The 26271-nt window shown below is 38.8% G+C and overlaps 1 protein-coding gene across 1 annotated transcript; it reads left to right on the top strand.

Moving 5' to 3' along the window:
- Positions 1 to 478: 478 nt before the first annotated feature.
- Positions 479 to 25133, top strand: PPP1R15 (Protein phosphatase 1 regulatory subunit 15). Its single transcript, XM_074109400.1, has 3 exons — positions 479 to 2691; positions 19896 to 20017; positions 20577 to 25133. The coding sequence occupies exons 1-3, from the start codon at positions 850 to 852 to the stop codon at positions 21010 to 21012; spliced, it is 2400 nt and encodes a 799-aa protein (XP_073965501.1). The 5' UTR covers positions 479 to 849; the 3' UTR covers positions 21013 to 25133.
- The last annotated feature ends 1138 nt before the right edge of the window (positions 25134 to 26271 follow it).

The following is a 26271-nucleotide window of genomic DNA, read 5'->3' on the forward strand; positions in this document are numbered from 1 at the left end:
CTTCCTTACTAATCATAGTAGGCAGCGCCATCTCGTGTTGAATAGCGTCACTAAAATTATAAGATTACCGTTCACGTAAATTGGAAGAAAAATACAAATTAATTCAGTGGCGGAATACCCTAATACATAACTGGTTGTTTTTTATCAAAAACTTTTATGCAATCGCCATTAAATGTAAAAAAAAAGTATTTATTTTTAAATTTGTCTCACATTTGATGGCGACCATTTTAAATTACTAACCTGTACCTTTTTATGCAACAAAGAATTTTAAACCTTACACATGGTACTTTGATTGAGTATTTAGCTAGATAAATACTCAAAGATATGGTATTGAGAATTAGTATTGACCAACCTAATGATATGTTTTAACAGTCGTAGAATTTTTGTTATGTTGGTTAACATGCCATTTGTACAGCTAACCTAAAATATTACATCAGCCAACTAAACCATAGACTGTGCATTCTATAAAAACTATTTCCTTATCTTTGCCCTTTATTGTTCTCAAAATGGCCGAAGTGTAAAGATGTGTGTTTAATTTGTTCTCGTAATTTTGCCACAATGGAGCCCATCAACGTTTGCTATCACCAAGAAAATAAATCAACGAGTTACGTAGAGGTTGCAGACAATACAGTGTGTTTACTAGTGATTCCGTGTGACGAGTGGATTTCCCCGGACATACCCTTGAAGTGCTCAGGAAAGTGGTGTAGACTAGCTAACAATAACAAGCCGTTTCTAGACCCTTACACGGTAAGATTTCCGGACCTGATGCTTGCTTGAGTTTAAAAATGGCCTAGCATCCTCGAGGATTTTTGGAATTTAGATACCTACGTAGTTACACAAAACAAAAACATGTTTAACAGTAATCAGTGGCGCAATCGGCGAAATTCCAGCCCAATGCCTCCCTTCGGTACTATGCAGTACTCCATGCTACATCCATCCAACTACAGCACCGATGCCACCGCCGTCAAGTCAGAGATGACCAAAACGTTTGGGGACGAAATGTTGATACACAACTGTCACAACTTGAATATGATGTCCAATCCGCTACAGAAGAACTTAGCGGACACAATAGTGACAGCGGAACAGCCTAAAGTAGATATACACGCATTTAAAGAGACGAAAATGGTGAAGGAACCAACGCATACCAGGAGCGATTTTTATCCTTCACTAACGGGGATAAGTAGTTTCTTCTCTGGTGTTTTCAGCGCGCTTTCTGGCGGGATGTTTCAACGGCGCGCTAGGTCGCCCGCTCCGCAGTACTACGATTGTTTTGATCCCGCGGACGAATCGCCGCCGCTCGGTTGGCAGGCGGCCAAACGGGAGGACCTAAATAAGTCGGCACGGGCCGGGGAGCAGTCGCCCGCTGGCGAGGCAGCCGCTATGAGCGACTGCGGCGCCGCCGTCGTGCAATGCGAGGACAAACTCAACCGGATAAGACTTCTTCTTGCCACAAAACCTACTACAACAACCCCCAAGTTCCGAAGGCGGCCGCGCAAGGCTTTTGTCGAGCCTGGATCAGTTGAAGAGTCCTTTGAAGATGCCTTCTCTCCTGAGGATTTTGTGCGCCTCGCCAATGAGCCTTATGTTGAATGTTTCAGCCCATACAACCATCACAAAGAAGAGCTGATAGAAGTAGAAGCACCCATGATAAAGACTGAGCGTGTCCTTGTTAAAATAGACTTACAGACCAATAAAGAGACAGATGAAGTTGATGCTAAACTTGAAACTAAAGACAGAGATACTAGTGTTGCTGAAACAAAAGGGGATCCGAAAGCAGAAGTTATAGCAGCCTGTGAAGACAAGGTCAATAAACTAAAAGAATTACTTCAATGTAGAAAGCCTAGGAGATCTAGAATAGAAGACAAATCTGCTGATTCTGTTGCAGAACCGGTTGTAGATAAAGAAGATGAACGAGCGAGCAATCGCACCAAGTGCTTGCGAATTGATAAACCGCAAGAGAAGCACTCTAAGAAGCCACGGGGCTCCGACAAGAGAAAGAAATCAAATATTTTAAAAAACATCCGAGACGACATGACTTTTGCTCAAGAAATTGACTCCGATGATGTTTCCAGCCCTGATAACTCTCCTCTAGTCAAACCTACTAAGCTATGTGACATGATCAACATTTGCCCTAGAGTCACTGAAGTGAAACCTAAAATTCCAGAGCCTGAACACAAGCCAGATGAATATTTTGATGAAGTTTCCGGTCGTTTTAGATCTACATCAACAACAGATAGCGAGGATTCTTTCCAGATTGTCTTCACGGACAGTTCCAAAGCCAATCGAGCGAGAAAAGTCTCGGACTGCGATTCAGAAGACTCGTTTATTGTCTTTGAGGATTCTCCAGACAGCTGTTACACATCACATGATGTTTTTGGTGACCAGAGTGAATCCGAAGTTACTGATGATGATAGTGACACCGAATCTGATGTGAGTGACTCAGGCTGTGGTGTGTCGTGTAAGCTTTCAGGCTCATTCTCGCGGACAGTTGGTGATTTGACGGATGACAGTTTGTTTGACGACACGGTGCGGGAGGCCAGTGACTCTGAAGATGAGGTGGATAGTGCAGTGCGGACAATGTGTGAGGAGATCCCGGAGCAGGATGTGGAGGCTGAGGTGGCGCCGAAGAGCACTGGGCTGCTGATAGATGAGGCAAAGAAACTCCTCCGAAGACAACAACCACCAAAGAAGGTATGTATTCTATTATTTCTTTATCTGATCAATAGTTCTTGGGCTTTGAATCATTATCCATGATTTTTCTAAGTCCCAGATATGGCCCCCTTAGCTTTCTAGATAGGCTGACCCAAAGTCGCACTCTTAGTACCTATTTCATAAAAATAAAGTTTGCCTCAGTTACAGCTATTTTGTTTTGCATTGTAGCTTGACATCTGATCAATTACCTATACTGTCGCAAATAATTTGTTATTTAAACCTTGGCTAACAAACCTTCACGGTTTTATCATAATTATGAATAGTGTGCGATAATGCATAAGGGCCTATGGACATGACATTTTTTTTTTGACAGAGATGATGCACGTTTCTTTTACGCGTGTTTATGGCGCCAATAATTCTCAAAAATGTTTTTTTTTAGCTCTAGGGTGTTAAAAAATTCACACTGTATGCCCTAATAAATTGGTTGTACCAGGTACAGTCACCAGCACTAATATCTGACACAACAAAGCATATGTAAATATTTCTAGGGCTGGTAGGTAGGGTGTGTCAGATATTTTTGCATGCTCCGCTGTGGCAGATATTAATGCGGGTGACTGTACTACCATACCATGAGAGTCACATCACAACTCCTGTCCTTCAACTTCTGCCCCAAATGTTTAGTTTCACAAACTGAACAAACAAATAATCCATTCAATATTTACAAAACAATGACTTTATTGTACAGCAGAAAGTAAGCAATACAGAAAACAGCACTATTCCATTCCTGCTAATGTCTGTTACCTCTTCAACTTCATGCTTAAAATAATAAGAATAATAATAATAATTACTTTATTTGCTGAATATGGGTTTACAATGGTATGCGTTTGTAACAATATATAGTTAGGATCCTTCATATTCTGCTTTATGTAGCATGCAAATTATACACAGTATGCTATATTCTGTCAGGATTAGGTCACATTTATAGCACGCATCGGATTACTTTAAACTATATTGAATTAATAGAAACAATAACAAATTAAATATTTAACATTTTGAATAGGTATGTCATATTATAGCACACATCAGATTACATTAGGTATATTGAATTAATAGAAATATGTAATAAGTAATAAATTAAATATTTAAACCTTTTGAATAGGTATGTTAAAATTATAGCACACATCAGATTACATTAGGTATGTATATTGAATTGGTAGGAATGGTAATAAATTAAATTAAGTTAAATTATTTTGCATGTCGAATAAGTATCTATGTGACATTCCAGGTACCTACGCAACAATGGTTTCTAATATATTTTTAAGTTTACCTAATATAATATGTAAGTAAGTATAGAAAAAGATAGAGGAGTTAAGTTATTTTATTATTTTACTGGTAGCAATTGTGTACCTAATGTCTGTCATTAGTGTTTTATTTATTATTAGTTTTTATATCGAAAAATTCACTTACAGAGTAAATGCATAATTCGCATAGCCATGTGTATAGCTTGCGTTTGAATTGTTTAAAAGGGAGATCTTTTATGTCTCTGGGGAGTTTATTAAAATATTTTTATACACATAAAATACGGGCTATTGGTTGTTTGTTTGAGGTAGGTTTTGGGTACAGATAGTAAATTTCTTTGTCTAGATATTCGATTGTTGTATGTTTTTGGTTTCAGAATTTAGTTTAAAATAATGATTATTTACGAAAGTGAAAACAGCTACCTCGTAAATATACAAGGATGGTAGCGTTAAAAGTCTATGTTGTTTAAAAAATGGCTTACATGACTCGCGTGGTTTTAGCGAGAAGATTGCTCTGATACATTTTTTTTGCTTTATAAATGCTTTTTGTGTATCTATTGAGCTACCCCATAAAACGAGACCATAGCGGAGAGTGGACATGACATATCCATGGTATGCCACTAGAGCAGCCTCCCGTGACACATTGTCCCGTAGCTTACGTAGTGGAAAAACAAACTTATTTATTTTGCTACAGACATTTTCTACATGTATTTTAAAGTTACAAAATTCATCAAGGTGTATACCAAGAAACTTAACATTATTGTCTTTATGCACAGGATCATCTCGATAGGCTATATTTAGTTCCATGTTCCTGCCTCTATGTGTGCGGAATTGTATGATTTTAGTTTTGCTGATATTTATAGTTAAGTTATTATTTTCTAACCATTGTATTGTTTCAAAGAGAGTTCGATTAATTTCCTGTTCATAGTTATTTTCATTTAGGCATGGAATTACAATGGATATATCATCTGCGAAGAGTGTTGATGGATATGTAATAGTATCTGGAAGGTCATTAATGTAGAAGGAAAATAGCAGTGGAGATAGGACACTCCCTTGGGGGCACTCCAAATTTATTTAATTTATATTGAGATTTGTATTTTACTATAGATCCTTTCTCTTCTCTTACTATTTCCGTATATTGTGTTCTTTGGGTTAGATATGATTCTATCCAGCGATATGTGTTGCCTCTAATGCCATATAACTCCAGTTTATCTAAGAGCTTTTTGTGGGATACCAGGTCAAATGCTTTTGACATGTCCAGAAAAAGTACACTTACAGGTTGACCTCTATCGATACTATCCATGATGTTTTTAATCAAAGAGAAGGCTGCAGTTGAGGTTGACCTGTTTTTCCTAAAACCATGTTGCTTTTCATTTATAATAGAGAATGTTTCTGCGAAGTTAGTTAGTCGAGTATATATCACTTTTTCAAAAAATTTTGAAAGAACAGGAGTCAGAGCAATAGGTCTATAGTTTTGAATATCGTTTCTTTTGCCTTTTTTGTATAAAGGTTTTATGACAGATTTTTTGAGACCATCCGGAAAGACACCCTCACCAATAGACAAATTTATAATATAAATCACTGGAAGGATGTAGAATATTTTTAAACGGGAAAAATTGCACAAATCCCACGAGATCGAGATAAACGAATAGGTACTTATGAATGGAATTGTAGGAAACAGCTATAAGAAACAAATAAAAGTCCTTCAATTTCCGACCTAATCCATAGTAATTTTATAAATGCGAAAGTGTTTTGTGTGTTTTTGTTTATATTATGCTTGTCCATCTTTTTTTCCATTTTTGGCATAGAGATAGTTTATGGGCCCAAGAGTGACGTAGGCTACTTTTTATCCCGGAAAAATTCACAGTTCCTGAGGGAAAAGCGCGCGATAACCGAAAAACCGAATTCCACGTGGGCGAAGCCGCGGACAAAAGCTAGTGATGACATATTTCCATTAAAAACAACAGACACTATTTCATCACAACAAATATGATAATCATGTTTATTTCCGAGTATTGACATGAGTCATACATGGGTAGGTTTACCCAAAGAAAAAAGTGAACAAATAGGTACTTGCGGACTATTGCAAGTGAATCCCATATCTCCATATGATACTACTTACTAATAAATATATAAAATTCCATAGTCAAAACAAAATAATTTGACTTTGACAAAATGTAAAAAAAACAACCCGGCTGCCTTAAAAATTGAATAAAAACTAAAAAAACCGGCCAAGTGCGAGTCGGACTCGCGCACCGAGGGTTCCGCACAAATATTTTTATTATATTTTATGATGTAACTAAAAATTTATGCTTTTCGCAATTTTCCCTTTATCTGTGCTATAAGACGTTGCTTTGTACCAAAAACGGTTCACGGGAAGTACCCTGTAGGTTTTGATTCCCTTGCGATGTGTGTCAAAATTTTGGCTTAGAACTTTGATTTTTTTCACAGCTCCAGGGGACAGTAGACCTGAGTATTTGATATAAATTTCAGCTTGATACCTCCACGCGTTCTTGAGAAAAAGGGTCTTGACAGACGGACGGACAACAAAGGGTTCCATTTTTTCCTTTTGAGGTATGGAACCCTAAAACTCACCATACAATTTGTCTGATAGATTTCATGTCACAACACAACAGAACTTTTTCAGGCATTAGTGTTTTGTATCGTTAATTACTTTTAAGTATATAGGTTATTAATTACCATGCTGACAAATAAGTAGTATATATTTAAAAAAAAATAGGATACCTTTTGTTTGTGTTAGTGCGATTTTTTAAGCCTCAGGTTAAATATGAATAAAAATTGGCTGGGTGCGAAGTACTAGGTGGGGGTAATGAAATCTATTGCAGCGCTAATAGTGGCCAAAAGTAGAAATAATGTAGGCTCTGTCATCTGTCATACTCATCTGTCATTAACAAAGCATTTGTGTAGACTTAACTGCCTAATTTTAGTAATAGATGTTTGTCTTCTTGAATTATTGAACACAGTCCCTGTATTGTTCTTAATTCCTCTACCTCCCGGACATGTCCAGCAGATACCAACAATTTTCCTTTTGAAACGGTTTATGGTTGAAATTTTATATCGAGTAATACCTACACACAAAACCGGGTCGTCAAAATAATACGTATTTTGATCTGAAAACGATTTTTAATTTATTACTAGCGATACAAGAACAATTATATATGTTTTGTTTACTATTATTTAAAGAAACCATTAAAGTAGCTTTATCTTTTCGTTTTACAATAAAAGGTACAACTATATTCACAGCCCTTTGTCCATCCAAATCACGGTATCACAGTAATTTTGTATTATTAATTAATATGCGATAGGTATGATTTTTGTCACAATGTCGCAATGATATTTCAAAACGTCAGAACCTCGGAGCCGACAACCTTGCGGACGCTAGGTATACCTTAGGCTGCTATTTACTATTTAAACTACTAATAGTTCTCAAGAAAACTTTACCGTTATAGTTTTCCTTGTAAGTTTGATAAACTTACTACCATCCTGAATTTTCTTCAAATTTTTTCACCCATTGGTTTAGATTTTAGAGGGGGGGAAATTTTAATGAAAATTATGCACTTTAAAGTTGAATATTTTGCAAACATATCTCTCAATCGAAAAATCGTTTTACCAACCCCCTAATGGTTTAAAAGACCTATCCAATGATATCCCACAGTATAGGGTTGGATGAGAGAAAAAAAACACCCCCACTTTACGTCAATGGGAGGTACCCTAAAAAAAATTATTTGACTTTTATTGTACCATTTTGTCGGCATAGTTTACATATATATCCGTGCAAAATTACAGCTTTCTAGCATTGACAGTCCCTGAGCAAAGCCGCGGACGGACAGACATGGCGAAAGTATAAGGGTTCCGTTTTTGTCATTTTGGCTACGGAACCCTAAAAAGCACTGGCTGGCCCATAATTGAAGGTATCACGAAAAACATGCTAAAAAGTGAAGCATACTTTTCCGCTTTTTTTATCTTAAAACGTGACAAAACTGTTTTATCTGAATTTGCGCGTGTCTTGAAATTAGAGCCGGTTTTCGCCGCCTGCTACTAACTGCTAATACCAACCATTTTGTGCAATAACCAACTTAGAAAAGTTGGTAAACCCCCGACATTGTCATTTCAAAGTTCAATATCTCAAAAATGACTGAACTGATTTTTACTAAACATAGCTAAGAATTACTGCAAGGTATCTTGCTATCACGTTAAAAAAATCGCGTCAAAATCCGTCCATTCGTTTGAGAGCTACGGTGCCACAAACAGACATACATCATCAGCTGCTGAACCTATGCCTTAGAACGCCACAATGAACGACAACTCGCCACGCATTCACCGGTTGCCCGATGTCGTCAGTCCACCTAGTGGGAGGCCTGCCAATGCTTTGCCTTCGGGTTAGTGGTCGCCCACGAGGATTTTTCTCCTCCAACGGTTATCTGTTATCGGTTTTTCGAGCTATGTTGATGACATGATGACTTTAGTTCTTCAGCGAATTTCCGTATTCCGGATTTTATCGCGCAAAAAACTCCAAGCATATGTGCTGTATTGCTGTGAGCCCCAAAAATATAAAATAAAATAGCTGTCTCCATAAGCTTATTGCATGACAGACACCCCTTTTGGGGTTAAAAACATGCAACAATGCCACATGACGACTCTTACCCTTTAAGCTAGAACTTGGAGTTGTCCTGCAGGGCTACTACGAAACTCGAAACTAGAAGTTCGTGTCGTGCGGTCCCTCTGACACTTATACTATTTAATACGAGAGCGAGAGGAACTGAGTTTCGAATTTAATTCGTAGTAGCCCTGCTGTCTTGATGTCTTTTATATTAGACCCCTGAAGAACCGCCATACTGGTACAAATCATCTAATATTTTGTGTCACCATCTCCCGGTCTATAAGGTATGTGTACGTCATGGACTTGCCGCGCCATTCTTTTGATTGTTCGATTGTCAGACCGATTAATGATAAAACAAAAATTATCGTCATAGGTATATCTATTGTGAAATGCAATTAGTAGATAGTGCAGTTACATCATGTGTTGCAGGTTACACACGTAACTACGAGGGGCGGCTGAAAAGTTCTAAGCCTACGGTACTTTGAGGTTGCATATGTGTTAGCGGTACTGGCTACTAAAAAGACATTTAAATATTTTTTTTAACAAAAAAGTAAAATCGACTCCAAAAAGTAACAAAAAATGGAACCGACTACAAAACTCTTGAAAATATTTATTTGGAGTGGAACAATAGTAGTCTACCTCACTATACTATGGGTTTCAATCCTTCCTGATGGGTCGTGCTGAGTCACTGACTTCGAACTAGGAGGTATCTAGAAAAATATTTTTAAGGGTTTTTGTTGTCGGTTCCATTTTTTGTTACTATTTTTTTATTTTTTGGAGAAGGTATTACTTTTTTGTTAAAAAATTTCTTTATTTCTCACTTTTTGGTGATTTGTTGCCAAAGTACATCTCACAACGATTTCATTAAGCCCAAACACGGCTTAGTTACGTTGTTTTATAACAGAGTTCCGTTGCCTACCTTCCGGCTTCAGCATCAGATCAGTTCGAAAGAATCATTAACTTAAAGCTTCTTCTTAGTCGCTTATCTAGGTTTATTAATCATGATCGTTTATAGACGCGCGAGCATTACTTAGCTTTGACGAGTTCCATTGGTCATCTACGGTCTTCTTCATCAGGTCCAGTTTACCAAATGATACTCTCTGAATGTAAATGCTTATCTTAATGCTAAAAATGCCAAAATCGCCATAGGTTTGCCCTCGATTTCCCAAGGATCCCATCATCAAGATCTGATGATGACTTGGTGACAATGGGACCACCTCAGAAGAGTATTCTTTCGAATAAAAAAAGAATTTTCAAAATCGGTCCACAACTGACTGAGTAATCGGTCAACTGAACATATATAAAAAAATACAAACATTAGAAGTTTAGAACATGGAACCTCCTCCTTTTTTAAAGTCGGTTAAATACTCTGGCATCTACCTGAGCATGAGTTCGCTCTGTGCCAGAACACTCGCTACGGCAGCTGATTTATTGGCTTGCCAAAGTACCACGTTCATGTTGTTTCAATGTTTACGTGTACCTACTGTGTTTTATGAAGCGGTGGACATGACAACGCGGTGCTGAGGTAAACGTTCCGTGTTTACACTGGTTTAAGAATGCTAGCTAACATTGGATGGAATGTGCCAAAATATTACAGAATAGAATATAGATATGCAACATTCAGGCAAACACAATGAAGAACATGCAGCTATATGTGAGATATTAGTGGTAGTCGCTTCTAAACTTCATTCCCTTGTCAAAATTGAGGTCTTATTTGTTGACACACTCACTGTCATTGTCACATTCAATCAACCTTATCTTTATCTTTTTGAATGCGATTGTGATGATGCTCCATCGACGTATGTATAGATTGCATGTTTCTTACATCAAAACGGCGCACAAAATATGTTCACAGCGCGGATTTGTGAACCTTTTACTATAGTTTGTTGACGTCCGTGACAGGGGTTTTGTCAAAGTAATATTGATGACTAGCTTTTGCCCGCGGCTCCGCCTGCGTGGAATTCGGTTATCGCGCGTTGTTCCCTCGGGAACGTGCATTTTTTCCGTGATAAATAGTACCCTATGTCACTCTCTGGCCTATAAACTATCTCTATGCCAAAACCGGCCAAGAGCGCGTCGGACACGCCCGAAATAGGGTTACCCATTACGAAAAAATTAAGTAATATTATTTTAAGGATTTCGTATTTTGTACGGAATATTCCAAGTTTAGGTATATTTTATACCTTAGGCTGTTATTTACTCTTAAACTACTAATAATTCTCAAGAAAACTTAACCGTTATAGTTTTCCTTGTAAGTTTGATATACTTACTACCATCCTGAATTTTTCAAATTTTTCCATCCACCGGTTTAGATTTTAGAGGGGGGACGCTCGATTTTAATGAAAAGTTGAATATTTTGCTAACAAATCACTGAATCGAAAAATCGTTTTAGCAACTCCCTAATGTTTTTAAAATAGGTACCTATCCAACGATACCCCACACTACAAGGTTGGATGAGAAAAAAAAAAACAAAAATCACCCCCACTTTACGTCTTTACGTCTACACAATTTTTTTTTGAATTTTTTATTGTACCATTTTGTCGGCATAGTTTATATTCGTGCAAAATTACAGCTTTCTATCATTGATAGTCCCTGAGCAAAACCGCGGACGGACAGACAGACAGACATGGCGAAACTATAAGGGTCCCGTATTTGCCATTTTGGCTACGGAACCCTAAAAATCACGTCGATCCGTCGCTCCGTTTCGACGTGAAAGACTGACAAACATTCAAACACACAGACTTTCGCATTTATAATATTAGTAGGGAGGGATTGACGCGCCGCGCGTTTTGACTAGTGCCGTAACGTAAGGTACATGTTAATGTGATGCTCGCTTTAAACAACGAGCCTATTAATGTATAGTAAGTACTTAATGTAACGAGACCTATTATCAAATAGACTTGCGTTTGTTGAAAGAACAACGCGTATTAGAATGTCTATTGTGACGTATGGCTATCGGAATAGACGCGGATATAAATGAACACGCACGCAAGATGTCTCGATCTCGGTAGGGTTGCTCTGACACGCGCTGCTCGCAATCTTTACAAGCTTTTATTTAGTTTCACCTGTCCCCTTGTCTGTCTGTCTATAATCTAATCTTGCAAGTTAAATTCGACTAACTTCCAGTGGTTGGATTGACTTGAAATTTGGTATACTTATGTAAATTGCGTGACCATACAATACTGACATCCTGGTAGTCCGCCCAGGAACGTCTCCACAGGACGAAACTCTTCAACGGTTAATGGTATATCGACTTGAAATTTGGTATGCAAATGTAGTTTGGGTGACAATACAAGTACAGTCAACAAAATAAAGCTTGTATTAAAAATGTTTTTTTTTTTACCAAAAAATTTGTTTTACCATATTTGCTTCTGTATAAGTTTAAAGTAATGCTCGAAAGTGATGGTTAATGAACCTAATGACACTAGCGTCAACAAGAACGGTCTTATAATTGACGTATTAACAAAATCTGTCTTAGAAACAGACGTAACATGAGGTCAAAAATATATATACCCCTCCTTTTAGGCTTCGGTGCAATCGGGTAAGAAACTGGTGCATCTGCATTCTGGCTGGAACTTGTATTCTTTAAACTGAGGGCTGTGCGTTAAAATCTCAATTTGTATGCAAACACGAACAGCGCCTCTAGCGGAACGTTTGCGATGTTCGTGTTTCCATACAAATTGAGATTTTAACGCGAACGCGATCGAGACATATTTTGTAACCGAAAACTTACACTAAGGGTACTGGAACTGGAGAAGCCAAGTCATTGTCGCATTGGTGACACTGGAATTACCTAGTTCTCTCAATGCCACAATCAGTTTTAGCTCGTAATAGTACATTGTGTCTTAAGGGCGGTAAATAAGGAATTACGAACGAGATTCTGACTGAGGGCTTTAATGAGTCGATGTTCGTAATTCTAGTACCGCCCGTGCGACATACAATGTTTTTCATCACATTTGCGAGTAAAATTTTATATTTCTAAAAGAAAAAATATAATTCTTCCAAATATTGGCGTTACCTTAGGCTGCGCTCTTGGCAGCGTCGCCCTCCCCCTCCCTCAGCATGTGCCTGAGCTGCGTGTGCATGTGGTCCCGCAGCAGCGCGCGCAGCGCAGCAGTATCAGTACGGGCGCTCTGACTCATTTACCGACCTTGGGCTTCATGACAACGAAATTAGTACGGGCAATGACTCGTTTACCGACCACGGGTTTCATGACAAGCACATAAAGGTCGAGGGTTTTATTTGGGGGGTTGCAACCAAGGTAGCCTGCATATTTCGACGCTGTTTACGAGCAAGTGTGATGAAAAAAATGTTTTTTTTTTTATCCTCAATCTGCAACATTTGAGGTTACATTGTCCTCTACGCATAACTTTATTGTGCTCGCCAAGGCGACGACCTTGGGCGCAGCTGCTGCCATCTGTCAAATGTTTACGCATTTCACCGGCTATTCGACCGCTGCATTGATGTTATTGTGTTGCGATTGGTTACTTTTAAATCTGGATCCTGATAACAAAGCGTTTCTAGCGGTTTAAACATGGGTGGGTTTTCTAGAAACCACCATGGTTTGTAGAAGACAAGGTTGATTTTAGTACGTTTCGACGCGAATTGGCGGTAAACAAAGGTTGCTTGAGTAAACTTGGGATTTCATTTTTGTGAATTCCTCATTCTTTTGTTTGTGGCCTGGTGATAAATAACCGTGAATTGGTCGAAGAACTGCATTTTTTTCACAGCGGGACCCTATTTCAAACACGTTTTGTCGTGCACAGCGGCAATAAAATCGTAAGAAATTATTTGAACGCAGTAAAACGCAACTTAGACATGTAAATTTCGAAATTGAATCGAAATTGAATCGTTCTTCTACCGCTATTCTCAATAAGGTTCATTTCGCTGTGGTCTACTAATGAACTAAACAATCACCTGCTTTAACTGTTATCATTAGTGCACGTGCAATAGACGTGCACTAATGGTACTTTCAAAAGCAAAAGGGCATAAATTCAAATTCTCATCTATATTTAACTTTGGTAGACACTGTCTAAGGTTCAAAATCGAACTTGTTTCTTCATTTAAGTACTTATTGCTTTTGACGTGCCATATGTGATGTGCAGTGTTATCGAAAATTTTAACATCCGTTTCCGTACATTGTATATTGTATTGTATTGTGTCACAGTACAGTCACGTGTCGTTGCTCCAGTCTCGTTTCAAACGGAAATTCCTGAAGATCAACTACTCACCGTCGATTTCGTAATACAGATGTATATTGTTGGCCAATTATGAGGAATTCGATCGAAACACCCCAAAGAGTTTTTGATGGGGAATATCCTTTCAATATTTTCTTTTATTTTCCTTTTGTGGTGTATGTTGGTTTTTAACTGTAACAACTGAGCAACAATTTTAAGTCGTGCAGTTTTCCCTACGATTCGCAGAATGTTGTGATATCAACATCAAATTTCAAGTCAGGCCTAGTCAGGCCAACTAATGGAATAGGTGATATCGACTTGCTAGTATTATCACAAACATGTCGATAATAATTAGCTTTCGACGCAAACTGCATGTGAACAACAATACAGATTGTTACTTCCACACATCGTCTGAATACTCCTACACAGACTTCATATAAGTAACATTATGAAAAGCACAAAAAAGTCTTTGTTCCCGATAAGTCTAGTGCCGATACAGTCTCAAACTAATTGATACCACTCACTAACTATCTCACGCAGAACGCAGAACACTGGCATCTCTGTTTCGCGCTTGAACTAGCCACGAAAGTTTTCTTGACTCCCTTCAGTCAGGGGTCAGTGTTTTTTTTTGCGTTAAATCGCCAAAGACACAAGGTCCTTGCATTTATTTACTTTTCAGGGGTAAGTCATAGCCATCGTTGCCCAACACTTCACCACTGTTGCTCACATCCCTTGCACAACAAACAAATGATTTTCAGAGTGACGTGGCACTATAGCATGACGAAGCGGGTAGGTTGCCCCGTCATTGCAAAAAATTTGATTACCTCTATGTGCCAGTTACAATAGAATGCGTCAATTTGTTATTTTTGAGTTGACTGAACTCAGTCTTTTTGTTCCCAACTGCCGCCAAAATGAGCGTTGTTGGCTTTGTCTCTACTCTTGTTGTAAATGCGTGTACCGCGTAAACTTTGTTGAGTTGAGAGGAAAGGGAGACAGTATGCGATCAGCACGTGTGACCTAAAGTAATAATGGTTATTACGTCTTCGTCACAGATTCGAAGCTTGCGTTTCACAGCCGCTGTATCATTCGGCCCACAGACGGTGTTATTAGCCATCACTGTTGTTTATTATATTAAGGGGCTGTTTCATCATCCATTGATTAGTGTTAACTGGCGGTTAGGTGTGATGCCGTCTCTATTTGTTTTGTTCGAATAGACGGAGACGGCATCACATTTAACCGTCGGTTAACGCTAATCAATGGATGGTGAAACAGCCCCTAAATGTCTGAGGATGGTCCTAAATAAGTGAAAGGGTCTAAATATGGACGAAAGAGCCAGTTTATATAAAATGGTAATTTTAATTAGCGGTCATTTTTACAAGTGATCATTTAGAAGTGGCCATTTCCCGTTGTTGTGGTCTTAAACTTTAAAGCTTGGTCTCAAACATTTGTGAATCTATCTAATTCAAGTACACTGACCTATAAATAAAGTCTATCAGATATTTATGCACGCTTTTTTGCGTCAGATATTGGTGCTGTTGACTGTACTATAGTAATTAAATCGCGATCTATTGTGGACTTAATTCACTGAGGCCTCAGACAGTATCGACTCGTTAACCTGTTTAACCTTAAAAATGTAGATCATTTGCTTTGCTACCATTATCATGTCCGAGCGCAGCTAGTCGTACGTAGGGTCATTGACCTGTGGTCAGTCGCCCTCCATTGGGACAGTTCCATCCTCAGTGCCAAGTCTCATGTTGGACATCTTCATTGCAATTAATGATTGTGGCCGCGACTTCGAATCAAGGGGGCTACTGCTAAGTATCGTACCGTCCCTCTCACTCTCGTATTAAATAATATTAGCGAAAGCGGGACGGCAAAATACGAAGTTCGAATTTTGCATTTTGTAATATAGGGCCAGATCTATCTCAGCCTGTCTAGACACGCGGAAGCGTGTCCAGCTTAGCTAACTTATAAGAAAAAGGAACTGGCGACGCAGCCGTGTGTATCTGTGTATATACAGGAACCATTTCACCCACATTTTAAGGCCCTGTTTGCCACAAGCATTCTCAGGCTCTAGTGACCTTGAGTGAGGCGACCTTTAGCGTTGGACATTTGGACAAGTGTTAAATTATAAACCGGTTCCGCCTGGTTGTCACGCGGCGGACCCAATGGGCACAGCACACGTGCTATTTTTAACTGACATGAAAGAAGTAGGTTCTATATATTTTGTTATTTATGCATTGTAAATTGTTCACCGATTAGGCGATTACTCGAATCCGGCTGGACCGATTTGAAAATAGTAGTGGTACTGTACAACAAGAGCATAAAACGAGCCATTTTACCAGAAACGTTCAAATAGCCACCAGAGCAGGTACGGCGAGGGTGGATAGACACGTCGAGGGGAAAACGGGTTTAATGCTCGAGTTTTTCGCTCTGCTTTTCACTTCGATTGAGAGAAAATTAAATAGCAACAGTGGAATGGAAACAATTATTCGCTTACTAGGTAGGTGGCACGCTGCGCGATTCATCTGCGCGAGGGAAGCCGCAGGCAAAAGTTAGTATAATTGTAATTTTTTAGTTTAATAAATTTAAAAATTATAGTATTATCAAAAATATATAGGAACTTTTTTGTCTGTTTTGTCTGTGGCTGTTGACACCTGTTTACCTTGGTCTTAGACGAAGATTTTACTTTATGCACTAGAGCATAAATAGTACATAACTGTAGATGCCGGCAACCCCAGGTTCCGGCCGAGGCTTGTATAGTGCTTTTCTCAAACATTACATGAAATAAAAAAAACAAGAAATGAAGTTGGCGGGACGCTAGTCTGGTCCCGGTGTTGTGTACACGCGTGTCGCGCTGGCTGCTGGCGGCGGGCGGCTGCGGGCGGTGGTGCTGGTCGTGGCCGCGTGCGTGTCGCATTGCCGGCCAGCGGCCTGCAAGGTTGTATGAAATCTCTTTCACGATATGAAAAAAATCCATCTAATCAAGAGATAATTGATCGCTAACTATCCGAAATGAATGGAGCAGCAGATTTTTTTTTGCAATTTTGTGGCTGGTCCCGTAGTTAAAGTTGCTGTGTGAATCTCCCCATCACCCCTTTCACTCCTGCTCATCCTGTATACTATACTGTATTGTATACTTCAGAGGTGGTCCTGTTGCAACCAAGTCGGGACCTGTGAGTGGATTCTAGGATAATCGAGATAACTCTTGAAATATTGTAGGGACACCCATCGGGATTGAGCTTCAGCACGAGGCAGCAGGAGTGGGTCTATAGTCGTCTATATAAATTGAGCTTCTATCACTCCTGCCCTCCTGGATCGTGCTAATTATTTTCTAGGTTTTTGTAGTCGTGTTAATTTTTTTCTTATCTATACAAAACACATTGTTACATAGTTATCTATTATATTTAACAACTTACATAACATGAAAACGCAAGTAACCTACGTAGATAAGCAATTTGTTTCCTAGAACATTTCTGTCTATGATATAATCTTAATAATGATTTGATTATATCATGGACAACTCATTTATTATTCTTCATAATTTGAAACTTCCAAACAGCCCTGTCCATGATATAATCGTTATTACTTTTCATAATATGGTAGGTATTTTTAGACATTATAGAGATATAGATATACGGTTAGCGTCTCTTACGTATCTGCAATGTTTGTGTTCTAACACCAACAGATAAAATAGTGACGTCGAGTGGGGATGTTACGCGGCGGGCGTCACGTAGGTATCACCGGTTACGAAACTGGCCGTGATGGTTGTGTTATGGTGTGCTAAGCGGATTGTGACGTTTGCTGGGAAGATGGGTATTCCCACTGCAACGCAACCCCAGGTTGCGGTGCGGTGCAAATGAGCTAGAGTTGAAATGCTTGGTTGGTGCATGCCACTTTACCAACGAACACAATTTGTCGTATAAAACCCTTTTAACCCCCGACGCAAAAAGAGGAGTGTTATATTATAAGTTTGACGCCAATGTCTGTGTCTCTGCCATCGTGGTTCTTAAACGGATGGTCCGATTTCGATGCGGTTTTTTACGTGAAAACGAACTTCCTTGCGGTGGCTCTTAAGCTTGAAACAGAGAAAGCGGTGGTGGGGCGGTGCGGCGCGGCGCGGAGGTGGTACCGGTTGTAATATTCGAGCTAACATGAAAAAGGCCACACAGAATACCGCGCGGGGAAAAAAGCTTGGCGCGGTATTCTTTGTTGCCTCTTTCACGTTAGCTCGAATATGACAATCGGTACCGCCTCCGCACCGCTCGCTCCGCCTCCAGCGTCAGTGAGTGTGTGTCTAGCTTTAGCTACATATGTTTAATAAAAAATCGGTTAGCTGTTTGAGATATTGAACATTGAAATGACAATGTCAGAGGTAGAGTGACAGTTTCTTAAATAAACTGTTTTAATATACTCTACAAATGTGCTTAGGATATAGTCCGTAAACTAATGGGCTTGTAACTACGACAAAAATGCATGCTCGATGAATTTGAACCACAGATAACAAAGAAACTCATAGTCTAAAGAGTTGTCCAGGGGACGTAACCATGGCAACGAGGTACAAGAAAAAGTTGATCGACCCTTATGCACTACGTCGCAGTAAGTAGCTAGTGGCAATGGCAACACTTCGTAGCGTCGCCGGCGTCGTTCACAGCCTGCCCCTCCACGGTAGCAATTAACCACTTGGAATGTAAATGTAAACGAGCAGATAACCTTATCGCAACCTTACCATATATTTCATCATTTTAACCGACACACGAACAACGTTGATAAATTTTTTCGAAAGTAATGTTACGTGCAACGGCGCAAACGCTGGGGTGCAATGTTCGTTTGTGAGTTGCGAGTTTCAAATTTTGCAATGTATCTTAAAAGGAAATAAGTTTTTTGTTAAAAATTTAATTTTTAATACAATATTTTATGATGACTACACTTGCATTGTCATCTAAACTGCATGTCCGTACCTAATTTCAAGTCGGTACTATTAACCATTGAAGAGTTTACTCCTGCGGAGACGATCCTGGCAGGACAACAAAGATGTCACTACCAGATTATTGTATTGTCACCAAATTTACATAAGTATGTCAAACTTTATGTCAATTGGACAGCTGAAATTTAGCTTCCAAGATTTGACCCAAACAAATAAATAAATAAATAGGTAAGCTAAAGAAAAACTTATAAAGATTCAAAATATATCGTGTGGTATATCAAATGATAGACCTTTGCCAAAAAAGTCGCTAGTTCGTATAAAAGATTTCTCAAATCGCAGCAGAGGAGCGTCATCTACTGAGGTTTTAATGGAATTAACTTCGATTGGTCAATAGTTTAGTTTATATTTTACCCATTCGATCTTTCTTAGTGCTGTCGTACTGTGTCCAATTGGACTGTGTCAATTGACAGACATAATAAATAACCCGAAACAATTGCACTTTTGTTATTAATTCATTGTCCATTGTTGGCGAATCAAGATGGATCTTTTCTTACAAGTTTGACACGTTAGTTGTTATTGTACTAATTTGTGGTGTAATTCACCGAGACGTATTTAAGTATCTTGTGCTGAGGCCATGCTGCTATTAGACTGTAGGGTTAAATAGTTCAAGACAGTATTAACTGCTAAAATATCCGTCGCGTAGAATGATGATCCTAAGCTAATTATATCAGTGACGCATCAATGTCCCAAGATATCGTCAGCGTCACTGATGAGGTCAGGATCACTGATCAGTGTTTACGCGTGACTCAGCGGTGACGTCGAGATGGTTCCACGCTAAGCGGGTCAATGGTACCGTCTGATCTGTCGAGAATATTTTGACGGTTCTGGTTCAGTTCGAGCGGTGTTTGTTCTAGAATTGATTAAATAAACTAGGTCGGTGTGATATCGATTTATACAGTGAGCCAAAAACTTGATCGGAGAATTCTGAAGAAACAATCGAGCAATAAAGACAGCATAAGTGCAATAGTTGGCCTATTGCGAAGCCAATTAATAAGGCTGAGTTTGACGCCAATGTCGTCTATCTGTTTGTGACATCGTAGCTCTCAAAAGGGCGGTCCATTTCGATTTAGTTTTTCTTTAAATTAGTAGGAATTAGATAGTTGGATTAGTGGGATGTGTCGGGCTCCGGCCACAGCTAAATGTCCTCCGATCTTTTCCAGGTGCGCTTCTCTGACAAGCCTCCGACGGTGCGCGTGATGCGCGTGTGGGCGTTCGCAGCGCGCGCCGCCCGCGCCGGCAACTGGCACCAGCACGCGCTCGACCGCGACCGCTTCAGGCGCAAGTGAGTACCGTCAACTGAACAACTGATGTCTACGCGTGCGGCTACGCACGCGTATCCCAGCTTGTTTTAACCAAGCCGCTGACGGTGCGCGTAAGTGAGGACCATCTCCCGTCTGCACACGCCTGACCGCTTTGACCCAGGCTCTCAGCCCGCGAACTGAACGCCAGAGCCGAGCATTTTCAGCCGTTGTGCAACGCGCAATGCCTCGGCCGCGCAATGAACAGAGAACACACTCAGCATACAGATAGAGGAGACAGCACACATACATACACACACACACACACACTCACACACTTCTTGCATGCATTCCTCGTTTACATCCCTGAATAGCTCTCGTTCCGAAAAGTTCTCCATGGGAGAACGCAGATCGGCAAGCGCGGCGTAGGACATCCGTCAACGAGATGGTGGATGCAGGCCTTTTCCAACCGAGGAACTGGAGGTCTATGGGGGAGGCAAGAGTGGACGTCTTACGACTGATGTGATGATGGTGATAATTATAACTCGCTGGACCTTGTACCTTGGACAAGTACCTTTTCTGATAGTGTTTTTTAAATTCCAGGATAGCCGACGTCGACATGGCAGTGTCCTGGGTGCTGAAGCCGCAACACCGCTCCCGAGTCATGTTCCAACGGTTCATGCCGTGGTGGAATGCCCAGCGACGCAAGGAGATCGCCGAGAAAAAGCAGAGGGAAGAAGAGAGAAAGGAGATGGAGAGGATCGAGCAAGAGAAGGAGGTGGCGAGAGTCGAGGAAGATAGGAAGGGTAAAGAGATCGAGGATAAGAACCAAGTAGAACCTGAGAATGTTGGAGGAGGCAAAGATGTAGAAGTAATTAAGGCACCGGTAGAATGTAATGGTAATGTAAATACTGAATTGAAAAACGGGATTGATGAAAGCGTTATGTCTCTGGCAAAATGTGATTTTTATGACAGAACTAAGGCTATTAAGGCGGTGAACAAGGATTCCATAGAAATGCCTCAAGCTGTAGACACATGAGGATGCGCTTAAACTTAGGTTAGGGATACACAAGACCAATTAAAAGTTGTGTGGACAGTTTTCTAGAAAAGAGACCCGCTAGTATACAGGATGGCCCACAGCTATGCCACATGGAGGGAAAGTAGTATTGTACATAGACAACTTTACTGAAAGAAGGCTTCATTTTTGTTTTTAAAACAATATAAACTGCATTCAAAGAAATTTTAATAATCCCCTGTCTGAACTAGGAATCGAACCCGCCAAATTTCTGTACTGATCTTTTCCTGATAACATGGCATCTGAAATAAAGGGAAGACCATGTAATTTGACATTAATCATTTTAGAAAAAATAATTCAGTTTGTTTTTTTTACTATTTGGTGGTCGGTTCGATTCCCGGTTTAGACAGGGTATTTTTCAAAAAAACTTTGAATGTAGTTAAAATTATGTTTAAAATCAAAATGAAGTCATCTTTCAGTAAGATTGTCTATCTCCAATATTTAAGATACTTTCCCTCTATGTGGCATAGCCGTGGGACATCCTGTATAGTCAGCAACAAACAGACAATAGTTCTAAAAAACATTCTTTTGGGTTCTATTACGCTAATAAATACCAATAGTAACAGTTATTCTTACATATTTTCAACTAATATACACTGGAACTGAATATACACTGACTGAATTTACACTTTTGTAGAAATCTGTACATGCAAGCGACAATTCTGATGGACGTTTGTGAACTTACAAATTTTGTAAGTCCATTGGGCATAATCTGTGAGGTGAAATAGACCCTAAAAGTTCTAGAATCACATATTTGAGTATTAAACCTGATTTTCAAAGTACTGAAGTGTAATAAATTCAACATTTTACAGTTTTTTAAATGCCTGAGGATGCTGAAGTGCCTAAAATAAATAAAAACTCAAGCACTTAAAATTATAGTATAATTAATGTGTTCCAGAAAAGTAATTATATATAAGACACATTTAATAGTTATTTCTCTAACTGCTGCTTTGTTGTATAGCTTTCACAATGTATATATGTAACTTTTAAAACTGACAGTGGCAGTAAATATATCAAACGAGAGAATAATATATAGTTTTTTATATAATTATATCCAAGCTTTAAGGCGAGATGCGTGTATAAATTGTATGTTAACTGAACACTTGCCTGTGCTATGTAATATAAATAGAAAGCTTTTAAAAATATTTTCATACAAAGATACGTGTTAAATGTTGAGAAGGAAAACTAATTGGAAAAAATAAAATGAAAAAAATCGAATGTTTTTAATTCGGGTTTGGTAATCAATTTGTCTACAAGAGCGCCCTCTAGCGTTGTATATTTTATATTAATAACACTTTTACAATAGATGCCGTGACATTGGCAAATAGAAGAGGGTTAAATGATACAAAATAAGCCTAACTAGCTCAGTTAATGCTTGAACATATAATTCATTAGCTTAATTTGTTCAAATTTAATCAAATTCAAATATAAAAAAAGAAAATACATTTCATTGTCTAGCATTAGCTGAGCTAGAATGTTACACGTGTGAACTGTGCATAATAATAAACTACAACCTTGCTCATGTTCAATCAATCCGTTTGTTTTTTAATTATGCTTGCGAAGCAATTTGTATTGTTTGTGTTTGTATTCAATTGATATGGACTTCTTTACATTATCGCCAAAATTATTTTGAAGTCTATCAACTTTGAAGCATTTCTATGCTTTTTTTATAAACATTTCCAAATATGACGCCATTGAAATCCCATGTATTTTTGTTTAATGTGTGATGGTTGAGTACTGTTGAAATATGGGACCGTGTCGACCTTAAGGTAGCACTAGAGACTTCTGTCCTACCGTCAACGGGACGATGAAATAACTAACGACTGTTCTCTCATTTTAAACAGTTATAGGTGAAAAAGACAGACTTTTTTAATGTTTTACTGTACAGAACTCATTTAGGTATACAACATTTTATATTTCAATTGACGTGTTAGTACCTATGCGTCAAATCTAACCCGGTTCTAGTGGAATTGATTTGAAATTTGATATACTCATGTAGGCATTGGAAGCACCTACAGTCTATAAAAAGTAAAATTAGTATTAAAGATTATTATATTTTATTACCCTTGACGCAAAAAGGGAGGTTGTTATATTATAAGTTCATTAAAATCGGTTCAGCCGTTTTTTTTGTATTTACTGAACTTTTAAATCACAATGTCAAGGGTTTTTCAACTTTTTAAGTTGGTTAGGTTATTTTTTTACAAAACTTGTATTTTTTGTACAAAATTACGTGCAAAAGTGATCTTTCTCAACTTATTGATTGTCGGCGTTTGTAGCGTTCAGAGCACTAAATGTATACTAAGTTTTTTGCCTTTACAATAGACCCGTAAATGAGATACGAATTAATCATTAATCGGTGACGGTTCACCGACGAAAATAACGGGTCTCCTTGTTTCTAGCTCTAGTCGTTTCTCGCTAATCATCATCGGTGCGGTGGGACAAATCTAACAAATGATTAATAACACATTAACAAACCAATGATAATGCGATATTAAGGAGTCACGAAATAAGGAAATATTAATGGTGCCAGAAGTAGTGATGAAATCAGTCGTTACGGTCCCAAATAATACTAAATATATGTATTTAAGTTCCTTTTCTTTTGATATTATTTGTTGTTTAAGTTAAGAAATTACAAAAAGCATATTTTGATTTCTGTCAATATAGTTATATACTTTCAGATTTTGTTATTCAGTTTAGTTTTATAGCGTAGTTGTAGCGATGAGGGCCTTAATTTGGTTTTATATTGAGATGACGTTGGTTCAGCACTCTGACAAGGTTATGATTTTGGACTAAAAGTATGGGATAAATCGCCTATAACACTCGCGGCGTAAAGATGATCGCGGAAAAATTGTTGAAAAACGTCTAAAAACATATCTAGGTAAAGGTAGGATTCCGTTCTTAGCGACCGCGACCTACTGCTTAGTATGATTTTATATGGAGCACTAAACAAACTGGGTCTTGCGACGCGGTCGCGGCGTTTATGATTGGTTATTTGGAGTATTTTTGTATTTTTTATTTCAACTCCAAATTTGTTATTTTTACGGGTATCCCGTGAAAACCAATCATAATTTGATTGCTTAATAGCGACATCTCTTGTCTGGGTGAGCGGTTGGTTCCGAAAGAATGTGACGTCTCTCGATGAGAGCGGAACATAGATGTCGCTAGTGCTGCTGCATAAGTAGCGTAGTAGAAATAAGCAACCTGAGATATGTATGCATAGGAAAAATTCGTGTCTAAATTCCTGTCCAGCGGTGGTGTAGGGGTTATAGCACGCAGCACGGATTGCTGAGGACCTGGGTTCGATTCCCAGCGCTGGTCTCTTTTCTGGTTTTTCTGTGCATCCATGTCTCAGTTTGTATTTTCGATGTCGCGGCATATGTTTAGTGCTCCATATAAATTCATACTAAGCAGTAAGTCGCGCGTCTCAAGAACGGAATGCTACCTTAAGGTAAACGTCCCAGTGCTCGACACGGTAATGCCCAATAGACGACACCCTGCTGTCATTTCTTTTGCTAATGACATAAGATTAAAGATGCCAACTATTGGGCCAGTGGCGAGCACTCGTACGGTTACCTTATAGATAGGAAACTTGTTTATTATATGCGGCAGAGTGCTGTAACGTTGTCTCTTTCTAAATTGTCATAAGACTAAAAATAAAAATTGTATATTTTATGTGTTTGTACAGTCAAGGGCTAAGATATCGACACGTCTAAAGTTACAAAAATATGTATACACGACTTTATGCACTTAACATTAAGGCCGTGTATACATATTTTTGCAACTTTGGCCGTGTCGATATCTCTGCCCTTGACTGTACTTTACTTCGCCGTATTTGTCGTGCGCGAAAGCAATGCACTATACCGTGTCATGAGAGCGACGGAGATGCAATGAGCTAAATCTGCATAAAGAAGTGTAGTGTCATCGTTATGAAAGTTACCCTCTTTCAAATGTGTAAGAAAATAATTTTAAAAAATACTTGTACCTTTTAGATTTAACAATTTGTTCATACAAAAATATTTTGCAAATGTGGCAAGTGTGATCCCACATTCTGGTGAAACGGTTCGGTAATAAACGAATGGAAGTAATCCGTCTGTTTTATTTAAAGGAGATTTTGTGTTGATACGTCAGTAAGTAAATAGGTAGTAGAAAACGGTGGAAGCAAACTTTCATATAAAGTGAGTTATATTTTAACAATTTACAGGGCTATCTATCTAGTGTCTACTGAAGATAGGAAGAGGCTGACATGACAATTTTACAATTACTACATGATATTCCTAGCTAATCTTTATTTTATGGTCACCTGCATTAAAGGTGCCAAAGTTGAGCGTTTAAAAATATCTGACGCGTCCTATCTGCACTAGAAAGTCGTCTCAGTCAGATATTTATGCGCACTTGGTTGTGTAAGATATTGGTACGGGGGGACAACTACGAAATTCGAAGTATTATGGCCCGCAGACGGCACTCAAACTGTGCCGTAAATATGCTTTCGTAAAGGAAAATTACTTATTTTAGCACTTACGGTAGAAACCTTGGGGCAGTCGTATGAGATAAAAAAAATATTAAATAAGTTTCTGGCGATAGAGCAGAAAAACGGAAGGGAAACCCTATTAATAAGATTCCGCTGTCTGTCCGTCTGTCACCAGGTTGAATCTCATGAACCGTGATAGCTAGACAGTTGAAATTTTCACAGCTTATGTGTTTCTGTTGCCGCTATAACAACAAAATACTAAAAACTTTTTAACAAAAAAATAAACCGCCGTAAAAAAATGAAAAGCAAAAAGTAATAAACCTTTTTTATTGAATGTTAACCAAGAACCATATATGTTAACTAAGTTCTTAAACTAATGTAAGTATGTATTTTTTTCTACCACTGAAGTCGGTGCCTCAGTACGAGCCAGCAGGAGTGATAGAAGCCCAATGTAAGCATGCAGGTGAGGTAGACTAGACGACTATAGGTCCACTCTTGCTGGCAGGAGGCTGGGCCATTTTAGATCCGAATGGTATCGCACGTGAAGACGGCATGAGGCCTGCCGGAATGTCGCTTGTCCCTTAGATAGTGGCATAACCGACCACTCAGGCCTCCATCTAGTGCTCAATAGCAGAACTAGTTTTACAGCGCCATCTGTTGAGGACTAGATGTAGCACGATTAATAGCGCCATCCTGTGCTTAGTATTTGTTTTACAGCACCATCTTGTGGCGAATATCCGTAGTAAAGATTTACT

This window comes from Choristoneura fumiferana, chromosome 28 (assembly GCF_025370935.1).
Source record: "Choristoneura fumiferana chromosome 28, NRCan_CFum_1, whole genome shotgun sequence".
NCBI classification, from domain to species: domain Eukaryota; kingdom Metazoa; phylum Arthropoda; class Insecta; order Lepidoptera; family Tortricidae; genus Choristoneura; species Choristoneura fumiferana.

Excerpts from the sequence above, each read along its gene's own strand:
- PPP1R15 (XM_074109400.1), top strand. The coding sequence starts at position 850 with ATGTTTAACAGTAATCAGTGGCGCAATCGGCGAAATTCCAGCCCAATG. Across the intron at positions 2,692-19,895 it reads GACAACAACCACCAAAGAAG|GTGCGCTTCTCTGACAAGCC; the intron begins GTATGTATTCTA and ends GATCTTTTCCAG. Across the intron at positions 20,018-20,576 it reads CGCGACCGCTTCAGGCGCAA|GATAGCCGACGTCGACATGG; the intron begins GTGAGTACCGTC and ends TTTAAATTCCAG.